The 26,225-nt window shown below is 39.9% G+C and overlaps 1 protein-coding gene across 1 annotated transcript in view; it reads left to right on the plus strand.

The window, feature by feature from the left end:
* The window catches only part of fbxl17 (F-box and leucine-rich repeat protein 17), a 193,733-nt gene that overhangs the window by 156,630 nt on the left and 10,878 nt on the right, over positions 1-26,225 (plus strand). The window contains exon 8 of the mRNA XM_081348524.1: positions 21,774-21,929. Within this exon, the coding sequence (XP_081204650.1) occupies positions 21,774-21,929 (156 nt within the window). The remainder of the gene's footprint in view (positions 1-21,773; positions 21,930-26,225) is intronic.

Raw genomic sequence — 26,225 nt, forward strand, 5'->3', positions numbered from 1 at the left:
GTCTGTGGATGTGTGTGTTCCTCGTTTCTGAGCGTCTGTGGATGTGTGTGTTCCTCGTTTCTGAGCGTCTGTGGATGTGTGTGTTCCTCGTTTCTGAGCGTCTGTGGATGTGTGTGTTCCTCGTTTCTGAGCGTCTGTGGATGTGTGTGTTTCTCGTTTCTGAGCGTCTGTGGATGTGTGTGTTTCTCGTTTCTGAGCGTCTGTGGATGTGTGTGTTCCTCGTTTCTGAGCGTCTGTGGATGTGTGTGTTTCTCGTTTCTGAGCGTCTGTGGATGTGTGTGTTCTCGTTTCTGAGCGTCTGCGGATGTGTGTGTTCCTCGTTTCTGAGCGTCTGTGGATGTGTGTGTTCCTCGTTTCTGAGCGTCTGTGGATGTGTGTGTTCTCGTTTCTGAGCGTCTGTGGATGTGTGTGTTCTCGTTTCTGAGCGTCTGTGGATGTGTGTGTTCCTCGTTTCTGAGCGTCTGTGGATGTGTGTGTTCCTCGTTTCTGAGCGTCTGTGGATGTGTGTGTTCCTCGTTCTGAGCGTCTGTGGATGTGTGTGTTCCTCGTTTCTGAGCGTCTGTGGATGTGTGTGTTCCTCGTTTCTGAGCGTCTGTGGATGTGTGTGTTCCTCGTTTCTGAGCGTCTGTGGATGTGTGTGTTCCTCGTTTCTGAGCGTCTGTGGATGTGTGTGTTTCTCGTTTCTGAGCGTCTGTGGATGTGTGTGTTCCTCGTTTCTGAGCGTCTGTGGATGTGTGTGTTCTCGTTTCTGAGCGTCTGTGGATGTGTGTGTTCCTCGTTTCTGAGCGTCTGTGGATGTGTGTGTTCCTCGTTTCTGAGCGTCTGTGGATGTGTGTGTTCCTCGTTTCTGAGCGTCTGTGGATGTGTGTGTTCCTCGTTTCTGAGCGTCTGTGGATGTGTGTGTTCTCGTTTCTGAGCGTCTGTGGATGTGTGTGTTCCTCGTTTCTGAGCGTCTGTGGATGTGTGTGTTCTCGTTTCTGAGCGTCTGTGGATGTGTGTGTTCCTCGTTTCTGAGCGTCTGTGGATGTGTGTGTTCTCGTTTCTGAGCGTCTGTGGATGTGTGTGTTCCTCGTTTCTGAGCGTCTGTGGATGTGTGTGTTCTCGTTTCTGAGCGTCTGTGGATGTGTGTGTTCCTCGTTTCTGAGCGTCTGTGGATGTGTGTTCCTCGTTTCTGAGCGTCTGTGGATGTGTGTGTTCCTCGTTTCTGAGCGTCTGTGGATGTGTGTGTTCCTCGTTTCTGAGCGTCTGTGGATGTGTGTGTTCTCGTTTCTGAGCGTCTGTGGAGGTGTGTGTTCCTCGTTTCTGAGCGTCTGTGGATGTGTGTGTTCCTCGTTTCTGAGCGTCTGTGGAGGTGTGTGTTCTCGTTTCTGAGCGTCTGTGGATGTGTGTGTTCCTCGTTTCTGAGCGTCTGTGGATGTGTGTGTTCTTGTTTCTGAGCGTCTGTGGATGTGTGTGTTCCTCGTTTCTGAGCGTCTGTGGATGTGTGTGTTCCTCGTTTCTGAGCGTCTGTGGAGGTGTGTGTTCTCGTTTCTGAGCGTCTGTGGAGGTGTGTGTTCTCGTTTCTGAGCGTCTGCGGATGTGTGTGTTCCTCGTTTCTGAGCGTCTGTGGATGTGTGTGTTCCTCGTTTCTGAGCGTCTGTGGATGTGTGTGTTCTCGTTTCTGAGCGTCTGTGGATGTGTGTGTTCCTCGTTTCTGAGCGTCTGTGGATGTGTGTGTTCCTCGTTTCTGAGCGTCTGTGGATGTGTGTGTTCTCGTTTCTGAGCGTCTGCGGATGTGTGTGTTCCTCGTTTCTGAGCGTCTGTGGAGGTGTGTGTTCTCGTTTCTGAGCGTCTGCGGATGTGTGTGTTCCTCGTTTCTGAGCGTCTGTGGATGTGTGTGTTCCTCGTTTCTGAGCGTCTGTGGATGTGTGTGTTCTCGTTTCTGAGCGTCTGTGGATGTGTGTGTTCCTCGTTTCTGAGCGTCTGTGGATGTGTGTGTTCCTCGTTTCTGAGCGTCTGTGGATGTGTGTGTTCCTCGTTTCTGAGCGTCTGTGGATGTGTGTGTTCCTCGTTTCTGAGCGTCTGTGGATGTGTGTGTTTCTCGTTTCTGAGCGTCTGTGGATGTGTGTGTTTCTCGTTTCTGAGCGTCTGTGGAGGTGTGTGTTCTCGTTTCTGAGCGTCTGCGGATGTGTGTGTTCCTCGTTTCTGAGCGTCTGTGGATGTGTGTGTTCCTCGTTTCTGAGCGTCTGTGGATGTGTGTGTTCTCGTTTCTGAGCGTCTGTGGATGTGTGTGTTCCTCGTTTCTGAGCGTCTGTGGATGTGTGTGTTCCTCGTTTCTGAGCGTCTGTGGATGTGTGTGTTCCTCGTTTCTGAGCGTCTGTGGATGTGTGTGTTCCTCGTTTCTGAGCGTCTGTGGATGTGTGTGTTTCTCGTTTCTGAGCGTCTGTGGATGTGTGTGTTCCTCGTTTCTGAGCGTCTGTGGATGTGTGTGTTCCTCGTTTCTGAGCGTCTGTGGATGTGTGTGTTCCTCGTTTCTGAGCGTCTGTGGATGTGTGTGTTCCTCGTTTCTGAGCGTCTGTGGATGTGTGTGTTCCTCGTTTCTGAGCGTCTGTGGATGTGTGTGTTCCTCGTTTCTGAGCGTCTGTGGATGTGTGTGTTCCTCGTTTCTGAGCGTCTGTGGATGTGTGTGTTCCTCGTTTCTGAGCGTCTGTGGATGTGTGTGTTCCTCGTTTCTGAGCGTCTGTGGATGTGTGTGTTCTCGTTTCTGAGCGTCTGTGGAGGTGTGTGTTCTCGTTTCTGAGCGTCTGTGGATGTGTGTGTTCCTCGTTTCTGAGCGTCTGTGGAGGTGTGTGTTCTCGTTTCTGAGCGTCTGTGGATGTGTGTGTTCCTCGTTTCTGAGCGTCTGTGGATGTGTGTGTTCCTCGTTTCTGAGCGTCTGTGGATGTGTGTGTTCCTCGTTTCTGAGCGTCTGTGGATGTGTGTGTTCTCGTTTCTGAGCGTCTGTGGATGTGTGTGTTCCTCGTTTCTGAGCGTCTGTGGATGTGTGTGTTCTCGTTTCTGAGCGTCTGTGGATGTGTGTGTTCCTCGTTTCTGAGCGTCTGTGGATGTGTGTGTTCCTCGTTTCTGAGCGTCTGTGGATGTGTGTGTTCCTCGTTTCTGAGCGTCTGTGGATGTTCGTGTTCCTCGCTTCTGAGCGTCTGTGTATGTGTGTGTTCTCGTTTCTGAGCGTCTGTGGATGTGTGTGTTCCTCGTTTCTGAGCGTCTGTGGAGGTGTGTGTTCCTCGTTTCTGAGCGTCTGTGGATGTGTGTGTTCTCGTTTCTGAGCGTCTGTGGATGTGTGTGTTCCTCGTTTCTGAGCGTCTGTGGAGGTGTGTGTTCTCGTTTCTGAGCGTCTGTGGATGTGTGTGTTTCTCGTTTCTGAGCGTCTGTGGATGTGTGTGTTCCTCGTTTCTGAGCGTCTGTGGATGTGTGTGTTCCTCGTTTCTGAGCGTCTGTGGATGTGTGTGTTCCTCGTTTCTGAGCGTCTGTGGATGTGTGTGTTCCTCGTTTCTGAGCGTCTGTGGATGTGTGTGTTCTCGTTTCTGAGCGTCTGTGGAGGTGTGTGTTCTCGTTTCTGAGCGTCTGTGGATGTGTGTGTTTCTCGTTTCTGAGCGTCTGTGGATGTGTGTGTTCTCGTTTCTGAGCGTCTGTGGATGTGTGTGTTCCTCGTTTCTGAGCGTCTGTGGATGTGTGTGTTCCTCGTTTCTGAGCGTCTGTGGATGTGTGTGTTCCTCGTTTCTGAGCGTCTGTGGATGTGTGTGTTCTCGTTTCTGAGCGTCTGTGGATGTGTGTGTTCCTCGTTTCTGAGCGTCTGTGGAGGTGTGTGTTCTCGTTTCTGAGCGTCTGTGGATGTGTGTGTTCTCGTTTCTGAGCGTCTGTGGATGTGTGTGTTCTCGTTTCTGAGCGTCTGTGGATGTGTGTGTTCTCGTTTCTGAGCGTCTGTGGATGTGTGTGTTCTCGTTTCTGAGCGTCTGTGGATGTGTGTGTTCCTCGTTTCTGAGCGTCTGTGGAGGTGTGTGTTCTCGTTTCTGAGCGTCTGTGGAGGTGTGTGTTCTCGTTTCTGAGCGTCTGTGGATGTGTGTGTTCTCGTTTCTGAGCGTCTGTGGATGTGTGTGTTCTCGTTTCTGAGCGTCTGTGGATGTGTGTGTTCCTCGTTTCTGAGCGTCTGTGGATGTGTGTGTTCCTCGTTTCTGAGCGTCTGTGGATGTGTGTGTTCCTCGTTTCTGAGCGTCTGTGGATGTGTGTGTTCTCGTTTCTGAGCGTCTGTGGATGTGTGTGTTCCTCGTTTCTGAGCGTCTGTGGAGGTGTGTGTTCTCGTTTCTGAGCGTCTGTGGAGGTGTGTGTTCTCGTTTCTGAGCGTCTGTGGATGTGTGTGTTCCTCGTTTCTGAGCGTCTGTGGAGGTGTGTGTTCTCGTTTCTGAGCGTCTGTGGAGGTGTGTGTTCTCGTTTCTGAGCGTCTGTGGATGTGTGTGTTCCTCGTTTCTGAGCGTCTGTGGATGTGTGTGTTCTCGTTTCTGAGCGTCTGTGGATGTGTGTGTTCCTCGTTTCTGAGCGTCTGTGGATGTGTGTGTTCCTCGTTTCTGAGCGTCTGTGGATGTGTGTGTTCCTCGTTTCTGAGCGTCTGTGGAGGTGTGTGTTCTCGTTTCTGAGCGTCTGTGGATGTGTGTGTTCCTCGTTTCTGAGCGTCTGTGGATGTGTGTGTTCCTCGTTTCTGAGCGTCTGTGGAGGTGTGTGTTCTCGTTTCTGAGCGCTTCTGTGTGAAAATGCGTCAGACGCTGAAGACGGTCTTCTGGTGTGGTGTTGTGAAACCTTCGGCGTCTCCTCGTTCTCTTCATTTCTCATGTCATGTGATGCTGTGACTGAAGAGATTCAGAGGAATCATGAATCATGTAGATGTCATCCTTCATCTTCATCATCATCTTCATCTTCATCACCTTCATCATCTAACTGAGGCCTCGTCAGTGCATCTTGATGAATGACGAGCTCTAGTTTTCTTGCATTCGTTCTCTGGAAACACAACACACACTTTTGCACTTCTTTAGTTTAAGAAGCGGTTTCAGAACTGATTGTGCTTTAAAGATTATTTCACGTATTGATTACTCAACTCAAGTCAAGTCATCTTCATTTATATAGCGCTTTTAACAATGTAGATTGTTCCAAATCAGCTTTACAGAGATACAAGGATAGTTTAAAGTAACAGAGATTGTTTTGGCTTTATAGCAGTTCTTGAATAAAGTTATTTTCCAGCTAAAGTTCATTTGATTGATTCACTTAGGTCGCAACGATCATTAGTTATTAACTTAAGGGCCGCTAACACACACCGTTTTAACAGGAAACTCGGCACAGACTCGAAACCTGTGATAAACGCTGATGGCATGCACATGCGTATTACGAGTTCAGTCTGTTGGTATGCGTGTTTGAATACATGTGCACAGGTAATTCCCTACAAACCAAGCCTTAAAAAACTACTTGTCTGGCCTTAACATTTTGATACAGAATTTTATCACTTCGGTGCGCAAACCGAATTTTCCCGACAACGATTTATCCGTAGAATGGTAAAGGGATCCTCCATAGGGAGAGACTAGTTGGCACTTCAGCACCCCGCCATGACATCGGGTCCAGGCGAAGGTGAAGAGTCAAAAACTTTTACCTTTACATTTATTTATTTAACAGACGCTATCCAAAGCGACTGAATATGACAGAGGATAAAACAAGGAACATTCTTTTTTTTTCTAGTTTTGCAATGCGTATATATATATATATATATATATATATATATATATATATATATATATATATATATATATATATAATATATACAGTGCTATGCATAAGTTTAGACACCCATGCTGAAGTTGACTAAAAAGAGGAATAAAAAATCATATTTTGGAAATTGAACTTAATGCCTTAATTTAAAAAATTTGGAAAAATCCAAACTTTAAGGACACCAATTTTCTTTGTGAATGAATAATGTATCGTAAATAAATAAATGTTCTTCCTTAAAATACAGGGTGCATAAGTGAGTACAGCCCTATGTTAAATTCCCATAGAGGCAGGCAGATTTTTATTTTTAATTTTTTTTTTTGTTTGTTTTTTTTTGGATACTATGCATCCTGATAAAGTTCCCTTGGCCTTTGGAATTAAAATAGCCCCACATCATCACATAGCCTTCACCATACCTAGAGATTGTCATGGTTTTATTTCAGTTAGCCTAAAGATAGTTTGATTTGCATTGAGAGATGATCTTATGGAAAGTACCCCATGCCAATCTCTAGGTATGGTGAAGGCTATGTGATGATGTGGGGCTATTTTAATTCCAAAGGCCAAGGGAACTTTATCAGGATGCATAGTATCCAAAAAAAAAAAAAAAAAAAAAAAAACTTAAAAATAAAAATCTGCCTGCCTCTATGGGAATTTAACATAGGGCTGTACTCACTTATGCACCCTGTATTTTAAGGAAGAACATTTATTTATTTACGATACATTATTCATTCACAAAGAAAATTGGTGTCCTTAAAGGTTGGATTTTTCCTAATTTTTTAAATTAAGGCATTAAGTTCAATTTCCAAAATATGATTTTTTTATTCCTCTTTTTAGTCAACTTTAGCATGGGTGTATTCACTTATGCATTGCACTGTATATATATATATATATATATATATATATATATAAATAATTTAGCATTTTGAAGTATTGACACATTTTATTTTTTATTTTACTTTCCCTTCCTTTCCATTCCTTTTTGTGTATTAATTTTATTGACAGGCACATTATCAATAATCAATACATTATTATTATTAAGAATATTATTAACACTTTGTGTCATGATAGTTTTTGTTGCACTGCCTTTATGGTGATTGTTTTTAAAGTGCTTTAATTGCCACACATAATCTTGCAACGCAAACAAACGGTCATTTTCTTTAAGCAAAATGTATATTTATATAGTTTGAGCTGAAATATGAAAATGTTGGTGAGATTCGTGATCATGATCATATCTCAGACTCAGTCACTCTGAAACTTTTAGGAACACGACGTGAGCGTCACACACACACACACACACACACACACACACACACGTTCAGTCTCACATCAGTCCCTCATAAAAGCAGATGATAACGCGTTTGACACGATGCATTTCATGCGTTTCCCTGCAGACCCTTTCATATCCCAGACAGTTTTTCTAAAGTCTTCTCTCTGTCTGCGACGGTGCGATTGGATCCCGCTGGATTCATCTTCTTAATTGCTTGGTTTGTGTGTCTGTAGTTGTGAAGTTGATGCGATGTCTTCGGCCTGCGGTGTCCGTGATAAGACACTGGACTCGAGCTCAGACTGAAGTTCACTTTTAAACACAGATAATGGGATTGCGATGAATCTCTGAAAGTGGGAGAAGAATATTCACCTTGAACAGGGATAAACAGGGCTTTTCTACTTCACAGCTTCTTCACTTATTCCTCCGGCAGGATCAAATCTCTCCGCTCTTTCTTGGCTTGAGATCAAACGGCGATCCGATCGGAAGTTCAGTGGAGATTCTGGATGGGAAAAACTGATGTCTGAACGTTCTCTCCTCTGTCTTTATGGGCTCTCAGGATACTCTTTTTCAGGGAACATTGGATTAAAAGTCTTTTATGAGCTGCTGCTTCCTAAATGACTTGAACAAATCCAGTAGCCAAAGCCATTTTTATTCATTACTGAAGTTCTCAGTCTGACAAACAGACGACGGTCTCTGAAATCCAGTTTGAGAAGTCTGCAGTGCTGAAAATACAACAAACGTTTAGGAAGCTGAAGAAGTGAACGCCTGTTCAAATACTTTTTAAAAATATTATTAAGACTTTATATGTCATGATGTTTTTTTTTTGCACTGCTTTCATTGAGATTAAAAACATTAAAAGTGTTTAAATTGCCAAAAAAATAAAGTTGCAATGCAAATAAATCTTAATGGTCCTAAAAATAGACTTCAGAAGCGAAGACTCAGGCCTGTTTAAATACATTTTAATGCATCTTTCAGATTATTATTATTATTATTATTATTATTAAGAATGCATATGTCATGATTGTATTTGTTGCATTGCCTTTATGGTGATTTAAATGAATAAAAATGCTTAAATTACCATAAAAATAAGGTTGCAATGCAGACAAATATTTAATGGTCCTAAAAATAGACGTCAGAAGTGAACGCTCAAGCCTGTTTAAATACATTTTTTAAATATTATTAAGACTTTATATGTCATGATAGTTTCTGTTGCACTGCTTTAATGGTGATTTAAAAAATAAAAAGTGTTTAAATTGCCATGAAAATAATGTTGCAATTCCAAATAAATCTTAATGGTCCTAAAAATAGACTTCAGAAGCGAAAACTCAGACCTGTTTAAATACATTTTAATGCATCTTTCAGATTATTATTATTATTATTAATAATAAGAATGCATATGTGATGATTGTATTTGTTGCATTGCCTTTATGATGATTTAAATGAATATCAATGCTTAAATTACCATAAAAATAAGGTTGCAATGCAAACAAATATTTAATGGTCCTAAAAACAGACTTCAGAAGTGAACGCTCAAGCCTGTTTAAATACATTTTTTAAATATTATTAAGACTTTATATGTCATGATAGTTTTTGTTGCACTGCTTAAATTGCCATGAAAATAATGTTGCAATGCAAACATAAAAATAGACTTCAGAAGCGAACACTCAGGCCTGTTTAAATACATTTTAATGCATCTTTCTGATTATTATTATTATTATTATTAAGAATGCATATGTCATGATTGTATTAGTTGCATTGCCTTTATGGTGATTTAAATGAATAAAAATACTTAAATTGCCATAAAAATAAGGTTGCAATGCAAACAAATCTTAATGGTCCAAAAAATAGGCTTGATTTTCTTTTAAGAAAAGCTATATTTCAGTTTGGCCGTGAAATGTGAGTTTGACGTGTTCTTGACAGATTCACATGTTAAAGTGTGTGCAATAACAGTCCTGGTTAAATCTGTTTTAATGCATGTTTTTGGCGTTTGGCAGGAGTGAAATACTGCGTTTGCATGATCTGTTATTAACGGGACGCTTGTATAAATCATGCGCATTATGATGTCATAACTCAGACGCCGTAACCCGTGCCAACATGTTTTCGTGACGGAGACGGAGGACATTTGTAGATCTTAAGATTTAGCATCATTTCCTGATGAGAAAGCCAATGTTTGTGGTCTGAAAAACCAAGAATTGATCAGTTACCTGTTGATTTATGTGGCTTTAAATGCATTCTGGTGGAATAGCGAAGGTATAATGAACGCTAATTTGTTTGGGAGAGCGCGTAGTTGAACGGGCGGATGTTAATTTTAATCGTGGCCCGAGATCTGAAGCATATTTCGTGTAATTAAAAGCAGGCCGTGTAATTGAGGAACCTGTGCTGTGTCAAGCTATGGCGTTCACTTCATTCTCTTCTATATTTCACCTGCGTTTATTCCAGCTCTTCATATCCATTAGTTTAATGAACACGCTTCAGTTTAGCCGCTGCCATGAACACGCTTGCTAATATACGCCGCTCATTAAAATAAACGCTGGTAATCAAAGTGCGTGGCAATTAACAATAGATCACATCACAACACTGAGGGCTTTTCCCGGGTTTGGCTGTAATGGACTCAATGATTCTGAGAATCCCGGCCTCACATTACCGTAAACAACCCGTTCAACTCTTTGTGGAAGTTGCTGAAGTCAATCAAACGTGGCTTTCACTTTTAATTGGATCACAGAAACAAACAGAGCCGGTGTGATGGCTCATTTGGGAAGCGTCGGATCCGCTCCGGAGCGTAATGCACAAACACAGCACTGACTCCATAGAGTTCGTTAGCTTGATATGAATGAGCTGTTTATCATCTGAAGTTTCATGGCTAGGAGAATTAAAGCGGTGAAAATATAGTTGTTTATGTGTCTTTATGGTGTTTTTAATCTGCTTTAAGACAAAGCATGTGTAAATTCATAAGTCGACAGCATTGCTGAGTATTTCCTCCTTAAAACTGCAGTGAACCAAAGACAGTCTCAAAAACACGCTTTGAAATCGCTGGTGTTTCTGACGTCACAAACTACCTTGTAACCAATCAGATCAACGTGTGATCGTCAACCAGTGGATCTCTGAGCTGAGTGAGTGAGTGGAGGCGGGGCTCATTTGCATATTCATAGAACCACGCATACTAAATGAGGGAAGGGTGTCGAGTTACATTCAAGATATATCAAAGATGAGTTTTAAGGGATTCAGTGATTGACTACAGGGGGACTTTATGGGAACATTCCATTCTTCAAACATTCTGGGAATGTTACTTTTAAGTGTTTTTTTCTGAAACAAGTAGTAACATTTAAAAACGTTCCATGAATGTTTAATAATTCCATAATGTTTTCGTGCTAACATTTGTTCATAACGTTGAGAGAGCCGATCTTTCTCTTGTAGTATAAAAGAATGTGTCTCTCTCTTTTCAGCCTCTCAGTGAGTGAGTGGAGGCGGGGCTCATTTGCATATTCATATAACCACATGAATAACCACATACTAAATGAGGCAAGGGTGTCGAGTTACAGTCAAGATATTTTAAGGCATGAAGGAAACATTTTTCAAGGAAAGAAATGGTTAAATATGTAATTTTGAATTAATTAGATTAAATTATTGACTACAGGGGGACTTAAAAAATTATTGAATAAATTCTGTACTAAGTGGGGAGTGGGGGTTGGGGGGGGTGGTGTAAATACCAGATATCCAGTACTAAGTATAAATAGACACAAACAGCATCTTGTTTGATTTCATGCACTGTTGATGCATTATAAAATATACTTGTAACACTTTGCAATAAGGTAATAGTTATAGTTAGTTGAATGTATGCATTAAATGTCCTTCATCGTTGCATTGATGTGGAATTGTGTTAATTGAGATATTTTTATTTATTCAGATCTTTGCATTGCTTGTATTCTTTTTATATCTACACATATTTTTTCACAGTATTACTGTTTTTTTTTTTTTATTATTAATCAAATAAATTCAGCCTTGGCAAACATGAGACTTCTTTTAAAAACATAAAAAAATCTTACCGATCCCAAACTTTTGAGTTATAAAATATCTTATAAAATATAACTTGTCCATGTATATTATTATTAAAGTGTTTGGTTTTAAAGCCGAACTCGGCAACTCTAGGGAACTCTAGTCACTTCTTCGCTGATTTTCCCTTTTGTTGTCGCAGTTTTCCACACGAGCTCCCCCTACAGCTGTGGGGGGGCGTATATTTCACAACACAGTCGTAAAAAACTCACTTGCGGCGGCCTCCTCCCCCTCTCTACCGCTGCTCATGTGCGTTTGTTTTGATCGGAGCAAGCCAACTGTATCGCGTGGAGCTATGTCTATCAAGGTGGGTAATCTGGTAATACATCATACATGCGTGTGTGTTTATGTCGAATTGCCGTAAAGCAATTTGTGTTTCGTTCTCGTTCTCGCTTTCGCTTCTCACGAGACTTCCAATTTCTATCTTGCCGGGACGGTAGTGAACAAGTTGCAAGGTTGGTTTTCCGCCTGGGAACGCTGGGGGGAGCGGGGAAAGTCACCAATATCACCAGAACAGGTTGTTTAACCATCCAAATGATTTCTAGACAGTTTTATTAAGTTAAAAAAGCTACCAAGTTCTCCTTTAAGGATTTTTTTTGAATATTAGGTCTGGTTGATTTTATCCCAGAGATTGTACAAATATATAATATTTCATAAGAGCAGCTCGTCTTTGTTCTCTTTGTGATGAAAACTCTTTCAAAATCCTCATTTTCTGTGCGAACGATGTCCAGAAACATCCGACAAGCACAACATTTCCAGTCATGTATATAAAGCTTTATTAGGACGTATAAAAATAAATTTACAGCGAGAATAATTTTGTAAAGAGTTTTGTCTGTTCCACCCCTCCATTTCATTAAGACTGCAGTCGTATATTTCTATCGGCTCTTTGTCTTCACCCTCTCCAGACCTTGAGCGCGCGTCTCATCTGGGGTGTTTTATTCCGCTGTCTGTCAGGGAGAGGGTGTGTGTGTGTGTTGTGTGTGTTGTGTGTGTTGTGTTGTGTTGTGTTGTGTTGTGTTGTGTTGTGTTGTGTTGTTTGTCGTGTCGTGTTGCGTGTGTTGTGTTGTTGTGTGTGTTGTAAAGGCTCCTCAGCTAGAGTTTGTGTTGTGTGTAGAGAAGCGTGGCCTTGAGTTTGTGTGTTTAACTCTGTGAGTTCCTCTGTTCTCTGGGTTAGACTCGTCCGTCTGTTGTGTGTGTGTGTTGTGTGTGTTGTGTTGTGTGTGTGTGTGTGTGTGTGTGTGTGAGAGGGGGAGTGGCCAGCTGTGCTCACTCAGTGTGTGTGTGAGAGGGGGAGGGGCCAGCTGTGCTCACTCAGTGTCAGTGTGAGAGGGGGAGTGGCCAGCTGTGCTCACTCAGTGTGTGTGTGAGAGGGGGAGTGGCCAGCTGTGCTCACTCAGTGTCAGTGTGAGAGGGGGAGTGGCCAGCTGTGCTCACTCAGTGTCAGTGTGAGAGGGGGAGTGGCCAGCTGTGCTCACTCAGTGTGTGTGTGAGAGGGGGAGGGGCCAGCCAGCTGTGCTTTCTCAGTGTGTGTGTGAGAGGGGGAGGGGCCAGCTGTGCTCTCTCAGTGTCAGTGTGAGAGGGGGAGTGGCCAGCTGTGCTCACTCAGTGTCAGTGTGAGAGGGGGAGTGGCCAGCTGTGCTCACTCAGTGTCAGTGTGAGAGGGGGAGTGGCCAGCTGTGCTCACTCAGTGTGTGTGTGTGAGAGGGGGAGGGGCCAGCCAGCTGTGCTCTCTCAGTGTCAGTGTGAGAGGGGGAGTGGCCAGCTGTGCTCTCTCAGTGTGTGTGTGTGAGAGGGGGAGGGGCCAGCCAGCTGTGCTCTCTCAGTGTCAGTGTGAGAGGGGGAGTGGCCAGCTGTGCTCACTCAGTGTCAGTGTGAGAGGGGGAGGGGCCAGCTGTGCTCACTCAGTGTGAGAGGGGGAGTGGCCAGCTGTGCTCACTCAGTGTGTGTGTGAGAGGGGGAGTGGCCAGCTGTGCTCACTCAGTGTGTGTGTGAGAGGGGGAGGGGCCAGCTGTGCTCACTCAGTGTCAGTGTGAGAGGGGGAGTGGCCAGCTGTGCTCACTCAGTGTGTGTGTGAGAGGGGGAGGGGCCAGCCAGCTGTGCTCTCTCAGTGTCAGTGTGAGAGGGGGAGTGGCCAGCTGTGCTCTCTCAGTGTGTGTGTGAGAGGGGGAGGGGCCAGCCAGCTGTGCTCTCTCAGTGTCAGTGTGAGAGGGGGAGTGGCCAGCTGTGCTCACTCAGTGTCAGTGTGAGAGGGGGAGTGGCCAGCTGTGCTCACTCAGTGTGTGTGTGAGAGGGGGAGGGGCCAGCCAGCTGTGCTTTCTCAGTGTGTGTGTGAGAGGGGGAGGGGCCAGCTGTGCTCACTCAGTGTCAGTGTGAGAGGGGGAGTGGCCAGCTGTGCTCACTCAGTGTGTGTGTGAGAGGGGGAGGGGCCAGCCAGCTGTGCTTTCTCAGTGTGTGTGTGAGAGGGGGAGGGGCCAGCTGTGCTCTCTCAGTGTCAGTGTGAGAGGGGGAGTGGCCAGCTGTGCTCACTCAGTGTCAGTGTGAGAGGGGGAGTGGCCAGCTGTGCTCACTCAGTGTCAGTGTGAGAGGGGGAGTGGCCAGCTGTGCTCACTCAGTGTGTGTGTGAGAGGGGGAGGGGCCAGCCAGCTGTGCTCTCTCAGTGTCAGTGTGAGAGGGGGAGTGGCCAGCTGTGCTCTCTCAGTGTGTGTGTGTGAGAGGGGGAGGGGCCAGCCAGCTGTGCTCTCTCAGTGTCAGTGTGAGAGGGGGAGTGGCCAGCTGTGCTCACTCAGTGTGTGTGTGAGAGGGGGAGTGGCCAGCTGTGCTCACTCAGTGTGTGTGTGAGAGGGGGAGGGGCCAGCTGTGCTCACTCAGTGTCAGTGTGAGAGGGGGAGTGGCCAGCTGTGCTCACTCAGTGTGTGTGTGAGAGGGGGAGGGGCCAGCCAGCTGTGCTCTCTCAGTGTCAGTGTGAGAGGGGGAGTGGCCAGCTGTGCTCTCTCAGTGTGTGTGTGAGAGGGGGAGGGGCCAGCCAGCTGTGCTCTCTCAGTGTCAGTGTGAGAGGGGGAGTGGCCAGCTGTGCTCACTCAGTGTCAGTGTGAGAGGGGGAGGGGCCAGCTGTGCTCACTCAGTGTGAGAGGGGGAGTGGCCAGCTGTGCTCACTCAGTGTGAGAGGGGGAGGGGCCAGCTGTGCTTACCATAGACTGTAAAAAATATGGACAAAGCGTCTGTGATGTCACCCATAGACTTTCTGAAGAACGGTTTTGAAGCCGTTTATGGGGGGTATGGGCGGCGCCATCTTGGAAAATCTTGGGAAATCCTAACCCCGCCCACCTTCTGTTCTGGCCAATCCATAGATGGGTAAAGGACGCAGCGCACGTCTCTCAGCTCGCTCTGCTACTCCGGTTATCTCTGTGTATATTTTAGGCAACGAAATATGTTATAAAACACCATACTAACTCTTTTCGTTTTCATTTAAAGAAATCTTAAACATTACAGCCACACAAATGTGGTTCAGGCAACGCGTATTGATTATATTCACTGCATATAACGTTTGCCTATTTATAACAAAACGAAATATAAAACACAAACCTGCCTCTTTTCGTTTTAAATATAATATAAAAACATTAAACATTTTAATATGGTCCAGGCAATATGTGCATTTGTACTAAACAACAGATGTTGCAGTAAACAACATTACAGATCATATTCGTTGTATTAAAATTTAAAATGACAAAACTCAACCCAGTCTCTTTTTGTTAAATTTCAGTTTTATCAATATTAGCCATTATAAAAGTATAAGTAAAAGGTACAAGAAGCTATACAAATAAAGCAAACAATTCAGTCAAACATCAGCGCTCTAGTCTAACCATATAACGGTAAAGTTAAATACTTATAAAGTTATGAAACTTCCCCTCAGCCAAAACGATTGGCCAGGGAACAAATTATAGATTCACGAGACCAAATATCGCCGTTAGATATACACAAGAGGAATTATATCTCATGTTTAACCACTACAGAGACGCCAGAGTCAGCGGCAGACGTCAGAACGACTAGCCGAGGAAAGGCTGTTCCAGGCGGGGTACATGAGCGCCGAGCGCCCGGTCATCGCTGGATCTCACAACCTGGATCAAATCATAAATCTTTATAAATAAACCACAGATTTGAGCTTTAAACAACTACATTCTCGCCTGAAAACTCTTAAAACTACATTTCATGATACAAAAACAGTAGTAATATATTTCAACTGTGTAAAAAAATGGCGCTTCTTATGTTGTCATTCTCCTTTGGCGCAGCCTAAGCTGTCAATCAAGCTGTCAATCAAAGTTAACCACGCCCTTATTTGTCATACATTTTATATCTAAATACGATCTAAACTAACGAGTTAGAAAAAAATTCACCCCCCTCACAGTTGTCAGGCACTCGGAACCTATCGAAAAATACAATTAAAGTCCATGGGACCAACCTGTAAAAACATGAATTTATGCTGTGAAAACGGACATTTTAACATGGGGGCTATGGACATTTGCTCCCTTTTGGGACCTCTCCCTAGCGGATTTTCGATGTATTGCAGTTTTTCGCTAGCCTGGTTAAAACCAGACCCTTCTCAGTTGAAACTGAGTGTAGGGTCTGGAGAAGCTATGTAGACAAATCATTTCCAAAGGGGCGTCACCAACCGACGTAGCTCAGCTTGATTGACAGGTGATCTGACCAATCATACTTCGCCATCTGCCATTTTGTCCGACAAAGCAGTCAGGAGAGTAGATTAACATAGATTTGAACTTGAAAAATGGAGTGTACTGACGCCTTTCCGTGGTTAAAACAACATTCCTTCTTATATTTGTTCATGTTTATTTGAGGCTATAAATTAACTAGAAGGAAGAGATGATCGGTTCACAAGAACAGCTTTAACTGATGCTCTACAGCGATCTGTCACGGCACATTAAAGAGCAACAAAACGGTATTTATTGTTTAAATTTTTTTTTTAAAAATTACCAAATTTGAAAGCTGAGACTTTGATTAATGTTTAATATCAAACGTAACCGAAAAGTAGCCTGCTCTGTCCTGTCTGCCAGCGTGTTGTCAGTCTCCTCTCTGCTCCGCAATGTATTTTTCACTGCGAGAGAACTCCTTCAGCGTCGCTGCGCTGTCGTCATCATGTAAATCCCTCCCCAAACGTTTCTGATTGGTGCCGCGATTTCGGCGGCACAGAAATGAGTTTGAATGGGCTCTTCTCCAGACTATCCTGGAGAGAGAATGAAAATTCGCCGGAAGTAGTCTGGGTTTTCCCAGGCTAGTTTTTCGCACTTCCGGCTAGGCTTCATTTTACAGATTAGAATGTTGCCGCTTGAGTGAAATGCAGATTTGAGTCCTGTATTTACTCTGTGTCCTTGAGCATCTCACACTGACTGATGAGGTCACTGCACCGGACATCTGTCCTGCGCTCTGATTGGTCCTGAGTCTCACGCTGACTGATGAGGTCACTGGACCGGACATCTGTCCTGCGCTCTGATTGGTGGAGTCAGGTCACACACACACACGTCAATTGTCCTCGGGTCACACACACATCTATGTTCCTCAGGTCACACACACTTCTGATGTTTTATTATGCAAACAAACAAATAAATACAAAATAACTAAATGTAGATGAACAAATATATTATATATAAAAAGAATTAACAAGTAAACAAATATATTATATATAAAAGGAATTAACAAGTAAATGAATGTATTTATTAATTTATTTTAGCTATATTGATTTAATTATAATTATTTATTTGATTTAATTAAACAAATAAATATATTAATATATATATATATAAATATTTATAAAAAAAATGCCATTCATGCTGATATGGCAACAAACAAACACAGATAAATATATATATATAATTGAATCAACAAATAAATTAATAACAATGAAACAGATCATATTTATGCATATTTAATCAAAGAAATAAATACTTTATATTTTATAAATACTTTATAATACTAAATATAAGTAAACATCTATATAAATATTATAAATGCATATTTTTTTTTTTATTTTTTTTCATTAAATAAATACAGATAATTATAATTTATGTAGATTAAGTAGATTAAGAAAATATATCATTAAAAATAATTAATTGTTTAAATATATGTAATATATTATTATATATATACTATATGTATTCATTTATTTAAGTATGTTTGATTATTCATTTAATTAAACAAATTAAAAAATATATAGTAAATGTAAATGAATATATATACAAACAAAAAGTAATAATTAAATTAAAAAAATGTTAGAGCTGTAACCATCTGTCAGGTTATGAAGATGTTTATTAAATATTTGAATGGTGGGAATATGCACTTGCACTTGTTCCAGACAGCACTGGAGAGTTAGTAAAGATGATCTGTCCTTCAGTCATAATTGCTGGTAAATTCAGTGAGCGTATGGACGCAGATGTGGAGTGATCAAAGTCATGTTGTTTTGATACAAATATAAATGAACTTTTGTTAATCAGAGCATCCAGTGATGCGAGTCCATAAACCAATAGAGTTTCATCGTCTCTTTTCCCAGAACTGGACTTCGATTCACAATCATGTCAGTCAACAATCAGTCCGTCTGATTACGGTAAACACGGTAATAACACGGTAATAACACATAAACGCTTTGAGCTGTGATGAAGATGAGTCTTCATCATCAGTGTGTGTGATTACTGGCCTGTTCTCTCTCTTTCTCTCTCTCTGACCATCCCTCGCTCGCCCGCACTCTCACCAGTGTGATTACTGGCCTGTTTTTACTCTCTCTCTCTGTCTCTCTGTCTCTCTATCTCTCTCTCTGTCTGTCTCTCTCTCTCTCTCTCTCTCTCTCTCTCTCTCTCTCTCTCTCTCTGACCATCCCTCGCTCACCCACCACTGCTGTCACCAGTGTGATTACTGGCCTGTTTTTCTCTCTCTCTCTCTCTCTCTCTCTCTCTCTCTCTCTCTCTCTCTCTCTCTCTCTCTCTCTCTCTCTCTCTCTCTCTCTCTCTCTCTCTCTCTCTCTCTCTCTCTCTCTCTCTCTCTCTCTCTCTCTCTCTGACCATTCGCCTCGCCCGCCCGCCACTGCTCTCATCCTAATTGGCTGAGTGTGGATTGTCTTTGTCGTCATGGAAACCACTTTAATGTCCTTTTAGTGGGCATCATGGCCTTGAGTCACGGACCGACACGGGAATGGGAATTAGTGAGACGAGGAACCGGTCCAGCATTATAATGATGAACCGACTGTAAGATAAAAGATGCGTCACCAGATTCAACATTTCCATCTCATCATACGTGCGCTGGCGTGTGGAGGCCCGAATCTGCAGAGATTACAAATAAATAAATGCATGTAATTATAGGAAGATTAGTGAAGGAATAGAGGAGTTGGTCAAACAAGTACAATTCAATTATTTTATTAAATTTTGTCCTGAATTTGATGATGATGATGTGAGGAACTGCTTCTATTTCTGGAAGATTGTGGTCTCTACAATGTGAATCGGTGAAAATAACAGCATTAACATTATAATAAAAGAAATAAAATAGTAAATAAAATACTTATTTATATATTTAATTTGAATTTAAATATGTTTTATTTATTTGTTTCATTAAATTATAGATATAAATATAATTAAATATTATAATTATATAATATAATTAATATATATATATATTCATTTACTTGTTAATTACATTTGATTTTCATTCAGATATTTTTCTGATATATTCTGATATATTTGTTTTTAATTTATTTGTTTTGTCATTTACTTAATTATTTTTTAATTCTAATTAGATATAAATATAATTAAATACATCAACAATAAATATATTTATAAATTATCTAAAATATTAAATTATATTTATTTGTTTAAATATTATTTATTTATTTATTTTTAATACAGTTGCTTATTTGTATTTTTCATTGATTTGTATATGTGTGTGTTTGTGTGTGAAATTAAATAAGTAATTATTATTAAATAAATAAATAAATTAATTAATTAATCTGTTTATTTATATTAATGAATTAATTTAATTATATTAATTGAATTTGTATGTTTGTTGCAATATAAGCCTGAATGGTTATTGTCATGGCCAGACTGGATTATTTTAAAACATTATTTATTTATTTATTTATCATATAAGTTTGGTCCTCTACACTTCACAGATCATGAGCACTAGTGCTCGTTTCGACCGTCTGCCGTTTGATTAATTTGAGGACTTCAGCTGCACTTTCACGTTTGTGTAATTTCACGTATGTGGCCGTCACAGGTTACATTCATCAGTCTCCTTTTCCTCCTCGACTGTAATGGAGCTCAGCGGATCAGTGGCTCAGCGTCGGCTGGGTTAATGTGTCGCTTCCTCAGATCGCACTCATAAACGAGTCTGTACGTGTCAGTCCTGATTATCCTCATCCCGCTCCTTTAGATCTGCTCGTTTGTGAAGCTCTGATGCTGAAGTCGTATGAGATGATTCCAGATGAGTCTCTCACACACACACACACACACACACACACACACACACACACACACACACACACGTCCTCTGTGCTGAACTGAAGTGTAGTCTGTGATCATCTCCGGGTCGGATCGGAGGAAAGCGTCCGGACAGAGATGTAGAAACACAATCAGATTCAGTTAGACAGTGGAAAACCATTAGATGGTGAACATCTCCTGAGCAGCAGCTCTTGTGTTGATGTAACAGGAGTGTGTTCATTTTTATATATATATATATAAATAATTTATTTGTATTTTCTTTTTATTCAATTTCATTTATTATTTTTTTATTTATTTAATATAATTAAATTTTTTATTATTTTTTATATTTAATTTCATTTATTCTATTGTTTTATTTAATATAATTACATTTATTATTATTATTATTATTATTATTGTTGTTGTATTTAATTTAATTTATTATTTTTTTTATTTAATATAATTACATTTTTTTATTTTTTTTTTATTTAATTTATTCAATTTTTTATTTATGTAATACAATTACATTTTTATTATTTTTTATATTTAATTTATTCTATTTTTTATTTATTTAATATAATTACATTTTTTATTATTATTTTTTTATTTTTTTTATTTTTTTTAATACAATTAAATTTTTATTATTTTTTATATTTAATTTATTCTATTTTTTATTTATTTAATATAATTACATTTTTTATTATTATTATTATTATTTTTTTATTATTATTATTATTATTATTATTATTGTCCTCTCAGTGTTATGTTGTGTAAAATGAATATGTTGTGTATTAAGGAGAGTTTTGTGGCTGAAGGTTTATTCCAGTGATCGCCGCTGTTGATGAGAAACAAGCATTAAAATAATTTCTACAATAAAGCGACGGTCATCGCACAGGTTTATGCTTCTGATTCTCAGGCACACAAACTGCAGAAACACATCTTGTATTTTGAATGTTCTCTGAATGTTTTTTGGCCAATAAAGTTTATTGTTGCTTTAAATATATGTGCATATACCAAATGCATAAATGCAAATGTCAACAACAGTGATTCAGAAGCTCTTCATGGGTTTATAATTGATTCTAGTTGAATAGGAACGCCCCCGTCACTGTATGGTTGGAGAATACATGTTGTAGAAGGTCTAAACAGGGTCAAACTGGAGGAGTTTCTATGCTATGTTTATGATTATTAACGGGTATTTTCTGCTATATTAACGGGGTCAGACAGACGGAGCTTCAGTGCTGTGTTTCTGATCTCTGGTTGCGTTCTCCGGCACACACACGCCGAGGCCGGACCGACGCCGGATCCGAGTTATCGTGTCTTTGAAGTCGTGGCATTAGCAGTTTTGGCACGGAGGCTTTTTCCATCTGAAGGCCCTTTTAGTTTTTAATCAGAGTAGATTCAATTAAATTATTAATTTTCTTCCCAAACGCTTTTGAGGTGCAGATTTCGGATCAGTGGAGAAGAAAGGGCCGTCAGCGAGACACGTTTCATTATTAAGTTTCAGGAGAGTGTGATGTAATTACGCTCAGGTGATGGGATTACGCCGGCTTTATTAACGAGTCGATCTGAGCATGTGCAGAAGAACATTACTGCATTTTACTTTATAAATCCTAAAAGCATTCTTCTCATTCTGAAGCAGCATTCTTTTACTTTCATTCATTTATTAATTAATTCATTTATTAATTCATTCATTCATTCATTCATTCATTCATTCAATTTACACATTTTTCAAATCACTGTAGTTACTTAATAGTTTGTTTTAATTTATTTTTAATTTATTTATTTAAAATCATAGAACTTTTTATTATATATATATATATATATTAATTTTATTCATTATTTAATTTCATTTTTCTAAATCATTTGCCTACTGTCAGCTGTCTTTTACATTTTATTTTATATTGTATTTTATTATTATTTGTTTGAATTTATTTGTATTTATTTATTTCATACATATTTTTAAAATCATGGCAAATCAGCAGTTGTTTACATTTTATTTTATATTGTATTTTTAATTTATACTTTATTTACATTTATTTATTATGCATTTGTTTGTTTGTTTATCAAAATTTTAAAACCTCCAGTTCCAGTGCTGTCTCAGACTGTGATGTGATTTCGGCTGCTTTATTAACGAGCCGATCTGAGCATGTGCAGATGACCTTTACTGACCTTTCCTGACCTTCACTGTCTCTGCTGTGTGTCTCCAGATGTGTGGAGATCATCGCGAAGGAGGGTCGGAGTCTGAAGGAGCTTTATCTGGTGTCCTGCAAGATCACCGATCACGGTAAGACTGAGATGCGTTTGAAACACGAAGACTTCAGATTACGAAAGCTTGTTATGTTCAGAAATGCTGCATTCTCAGAGTTTCCACACTTGGCGCCACGATCGACATGAACTTTAACCGGCCGCCTCCCTCAGGCAGTTTCCTCTTTAAGGCCTAACTACTATCATGCTATTAGAGTTATTATAGTATTATAGTACAGTATAGTTTATTCACATTCTTTTATTTATTTATTTATTTACATTATTTTATTATTTATTTTTATTTAGAATTCCAAAACTTTGCCAGTCATGGTGAAAGTGTTTTAAATTTATTTATTTAAACTTTTCATTCTGGAAATTTCATACAGTATTTGTTTATTTATTTATGATTTATTTTTTTATTTATATGTGGTTTATTTTTTTTAATTAAATAAATATAATAATTTACTTGTTTTTATTTATTTATGTATTAATTAATTTATTTATTTCCTAAAAAAAATTCATACTGTCATGGCAAAGCACTAGTCTTTTACATTATTTTTTATTTATTTATTTGCTTTTATTTAAATTTAATTGATTTAATTAAATAAATAAATATTTTTATAAACATTTATCTGTTTATTTGATTATTCTGAAAATATTTATTTATTTATTATATTTTAATACATATTTATTTATCATTTATAATGGAATCAAACAAATAAGTCAATGGATATAATAAATACATTCCTTTATATATTTAATTATAAATTTATCAAAACGTGATTATATTTCCAGGCTTACGGTATTAAAACCCCACACTTTGGCTTTTGATCCCCTCTGTATGAAGAACAATGCACAATATTCATATCTGTATGTCTGTATTGGAGTGTGTTTGGGGCCGTGTTGTCAGTCCCATCCTTGAGCTCAGCAGTGTGTGGGACAGATAATGCAGTAATGATGGCAGATAAACCCTCTGATCCCCCGAAACAAAGGCCACAGCAGCTGCATGTGTTCACACACTGAATCATGGGTAATTACTGCCTGCCGAGACTGAAGGACAAAGCTGAGCGAACACGCCGGGCAAACAATAGCTACAAGTTCTGCCAGATCGTAATGTTAGATGTCAGTAACTGCATGACGGAGCAAGAAGAGTCGTTCTCCTGCTTGTTCACATGTGTGTGTGTCTGGATCTCGAGTCGCACGGGGATATCTGTGGCGACAGCCAACAATACACTGAATGGGTCAAAATTATCCATTTTTCTTTTATGCCAAAAATCATTAGGATATTAAGATCATGTTCCATGAAGATATTTAGTGAATTTCCTACCGTAAATATATAAAACATGAGTGAATGCTGCACAATCGCCAACATAAATGAACAACTTTAAAGGAGATTTTCTCAATGTTTCGATTTTTTTGCACCCTCAGATTCCAGATTATCAATAGTTGTATCTCGACCAAATATTGTCCTATCATAACAAACCATACATCAATGGGAATATTATTTATTCAGCTTTCAGATGATGTATAAATCTCAATTTCAGAAAATGGACCCATGTGACTGGCTTTGTGGTCCAGGGTCACATTTGGCTTTTATTAGTGCAACGACAGAACCGCTCACCTCTCGAAGCCGAACGACAGGAACACAGAGATTTGCTTCAGTGTCTTTGAGTGGGAAAGATTTTAGCAGGAGATTTCTGGCTGTTAAATGACACCCTTGTGGTGCGGCGCTGAATCACTGTGTTTGTGTTGAGCTTGTGCCCGAAAACTGACCACATCTCCTCTGAAAATCACCACTAGTCAGAAGCATTAGACGTCATTACATGCATCTGTGTCGCTTACGGTCAGCGAGACGTAATAACACAGACAGCCTGACGAGTGTAAACTAAACTAGTACTCAATCTGATCTGAAGAAAAGCTTGTTTTTGTTCATGGTTGTTAAGTATGAGTCCTCAGAGGTTTGTGTTCTTGAAGTCACATCAAAGGGAAGTTACGCTAGTCTTTAGTGTCGTATATCCGAGTGAAGCGCTTCTGGAACGAGAACAAATGTGGGCGGGGCTTGGTTTTGCCTGTTTGGAATTGATTGGATGGTTGTGGTTTCCTATTGGCTGATCTCATGTGAGTGACAGGTTGCCCCGCCCACATCCTCAGAGAAGAGAAGAGATGCTGCGAGAGAAACTTATTCTGATTCAAGATCACCAGGAACATCAATTTAACACTATAATGTGCACAGATAATAAATACTGCAATATTCCATAACAGTAGAAATTGTCCATTTTGATTTCAAAGGTTTGCTGAAGAACAGAGAGAGTGAAGGTTCTGGAAATTGACTGTGAATTGAAACTTTTTCTGTGGTTCGAACACAGACTTAGATTAACATTGAGGGACTAGTGATGGACTGGTATATTTGTTAGCCTATATAATCAGCTGATATTGAGGTTATTATTATAAAAATTGCCTGATTTTAGGGCTGATTCTCTCCGATCTCTCCCGTTCCAATGACTAGTGCCATTTAAAAAGAAAATAAAATATTTTATATTATAAATAGCACACACACATATTAAAATTTTAAATTTAAAGTCCCCCTGTCGGTGAAAATCCAGCTTTTAATGTTGTTTATGTGTCTATGTGGTGTTTTTAATCTGCTTTAAGACAAACCATGTGTAAATTCATAAGTCGACAGCATTGCTGAGTATTTCCTCCTTAAAACTGCAGTGAACCAAAGACAGTCTCAAAAACACGCTTTGAAATCGCTGGTGTTTCTGACGTCACAAACTACCTTGTAACCAATCAGATCAACGTGTGATCGTCAACCAGTGGATCTCTGAGCTGAGTGAGTGAGTGGAGGCGGGGCTCATTTGCATATTCATAGAACCGCGTATACTAAATGAGGCAAGGGTGTCGAGTTACATTCAAGATATTTTAAGGAATGAAGACATTTTTTTCAAGGAAAAAAACATTTATATGTAATTTTGGTGATCAAAGATGAGTTTTAAGTGATAACATTATTAAATACAGAGGGAGTTGAAAAGAAATCAGAAGGAAAATGGAATGTAGTGTTACATTTACAGACATTTCATTAACCCTAAAACACAATGCAATGTGTAAAATACATAAAAAATTTTCATATTAACACAGTACATTAACACAGTATATTAACGTTATTCATGTCTTTACTGTTACTCTGACAATTTAATGCGTCCTTGGAGAATACTTTTATTTTAAAAAAAAATTTAAAGAGGAGTTTTTGTTGTGCTTTCTGTTAAAGTTGGAAAATGTTGAATTAATATATATAATAGTGCTGTCAAAAGATTAAATTATTTAATCGTGATTAATCACATTAATGTCATAGTTAATTCGCAATTAATCGCACGTTTTTATCTGTTCTAAATGTCGCTTGATTTCTTTTTGTCGCATTATTTTTTTCTCATTTTAATGCTCTTATCAACATGGAAAAGTGGATCGGCTTGCTTTGTGCAGATGTTTTTTTATTTAAAACAACATTGACTTATACTGTAGTGTTCAATTTCACACTAACATTTTCACTCGGAGCAAATAATCGCCTAATTCGCATCGCATCAGCATGTGCTTGGCCATCCAGTGGCGTTTCAGACTGGACGTGCTGCGATGATCGCTCAGTTCACATCGACGAAACACACAGATCACTTCGGTCTTGTCAATGGAACCATTTTGGCAAACTTTCCATTCAGAATCTCATTGGCATCCATTTCGGCGTCTCGCGCTCGCCATCCACTCAGAACGTAACGTTAGCCTTCTACTCTTCAGCCGGCTCGCGAGCCCAAACAAGTGTGTGTGTGCGGCGTGCCTGTTGTTTTGTTTCCGGTCTAGCTGGATCCGGTGTGGTGTTGTAGTTTTTCTAACATTACTAGTTGTTGCAACAGCATGTGAAAAAAACTACAAAGTTTGCTAGGCCAAAAAGAACGTTAATCTCGCGATAAAAAAATTGACGCAGTTAAAATGGGTTTGCGTTAACGCCGTTAATAACGCGTATAACTGACAGCACTAATATATATATATATATATATATATATATATATATATATATATATATATATATATATATATATATATATATAGATAGATAGATAGATAGATAGATAGATAGATAGATAGATAGATAGACAGACAGACAGACAGACAGACAGACAGACAGATAGATATAAAAAAAAGAAATAATCTTTGGATGAAAGCGTCTTTCAGATTGCCTAAATGCAAGAAACTTTCTCAGCATCAACCTTTAATAACCCCAGATCATGTGACCACTAGTTAGGGCACTGTGTAGTGTCCAGCGGTCACCTCGACCTCCTCACTTCATCTCTGCAGGTTTTGGCCAGAGCGATCTCTCAAAGTCACTTCAGTTCTTCTTTGGCAGCGAGTTAAAGCGACTGAAGGAC

Source organism: Scardinius erythrophthalmus (genome assembly GCF_964197995.2).
Source record: "Scardinius erythrophthalmus genome assembly, chromosome: 20".
NCBI lineage: Eukaryota > Metazoa > Chordata > Actinopteri > Cypriniformes > Leuciscidae > Scardinius > Scardinius erythrophthalmus.